Genomic DNA, 1,129 nt, shown 5'->3' on the forward strand with positions numbered 1-1,129 from the left:
TGAGCCTGAAGCTCTTAGGTGAATTCTCTATTTCTCTTCATAGAAATTAGGAAAGTCTGTCCACAGGACAATCTGTTTTATTCTTGAAACTTAATGAACGACAACAACAACAACAACAACAAAACTCTAAATCTCTAGCTGATAGGCTCTGTCTTCACAGTACTTAACATGCCTTCTCTTCATTGGGATATTTACCGAGCATTAATTAGTATGTGCTGGTACTTGAAAAGATTTTCATCAGTAGCCTGGGCGGGTGTGCCCTGGGATCATGTGTTACCATGGATTCACTCAGGTAATGGAGTCTTCTAGGATCCTCCCTGGAGCCAAGGAAGGTCTAGAGTTTCCCTGGAAAGCTTTAGCAAAGCTCATGAGCCAGGTCTGCTTCCCTGCTCCAGGTGCAGGATCTGAACTAGCACAGCAGAGGGCTCACAGGATGAAGGGCTGTCTGCCCTAGCGCCTAGTCGCCTGACTCCCTGTGACACTGCGACTTTTTCTCTCCTTCCCTTTGGGCCTAGAAGTGCTTAATTAAAGATTCTCATTTCTCTCTCTTCCTCTTCCCTCCCTTACCAAATAAAACTCTTGACAAGAGTTTTAATTTCTAATTCCCACAGATGAAAGCTGCATTTTGAATTCTAAGATTGACAAGACAGGACCTCTGAGGGATACAGAGGCCACAGGCCAGATATAAACAAACCTACAGTCTCTCTCTGTTTTGCCTTTTCCTCCCTTATGAAAAAAACATCCAGAAAAGACCACCTTTCCATGTAACTTCTAGGAGGGCTTCCTTACCTTCAGAATTTGGTCTCCTTCTTGCAGACCCTCCTGTTCTGCTGAGGTACCCTCCTGAATGTCAGCAACAAATAGCCCGACATCATTTCCACCAGCCAACCGGAGGCCCACGCTGTCTCCCTTCTTAAATTTCACCATTTTTGTGTTAGGGCTGTGGTTGGTTTGGTTTCAAAAAGCAAAGATGAAAGATATTTTTTAAAAGGAAAGACTCACATTAAGAGATGAGATATTTAACTTTTTCTAGCTCAAGAGTGAATTGATAGTTTATAAAAGTTCCCTCTCATTTTCCTCATCTATTCTATAATTTTATCTCATTGGGACAGTGAAAGGAATGTCCGCC

General features: G+C 42.8%; 1 protein-coding gene across 1 annotated transcript in view; it reads right to left on the reverse strand.

The window, feature by feature from the left end:
* Tjp2 (tight junction protein 2) overlaps nt 1-1,129 on the reverse strand; it is a gene marked incomplete in the record, with an annotated part of 118,886 nt that overhangs the window by 26,792 nt on the left and 90,965 nt on the right. Inside the window, 1 exon segment of the mRNA XM_029562094.1 lies at nt 790-940. Coding sequence (XP_029417954.1) covers nt 790-940 — 151 coding nt within the window.

Source organism: Nannospalax galili, unplaced genomic scaffold, assembly GCF_000622305.1.
Source record: "Nannospalax galili isolate Female #2095 unplaced genomic scaffold, S.galili_v1.0 scaffold1070, whole genome shotgun sequence".
In the NCBI taxonomy this organism is placed as follows: Eukaryota; Metazoa; Chordata; class Mammalia; order Rodentia; family Spalacidae; genus Nannospalax; species Nannospalax galili.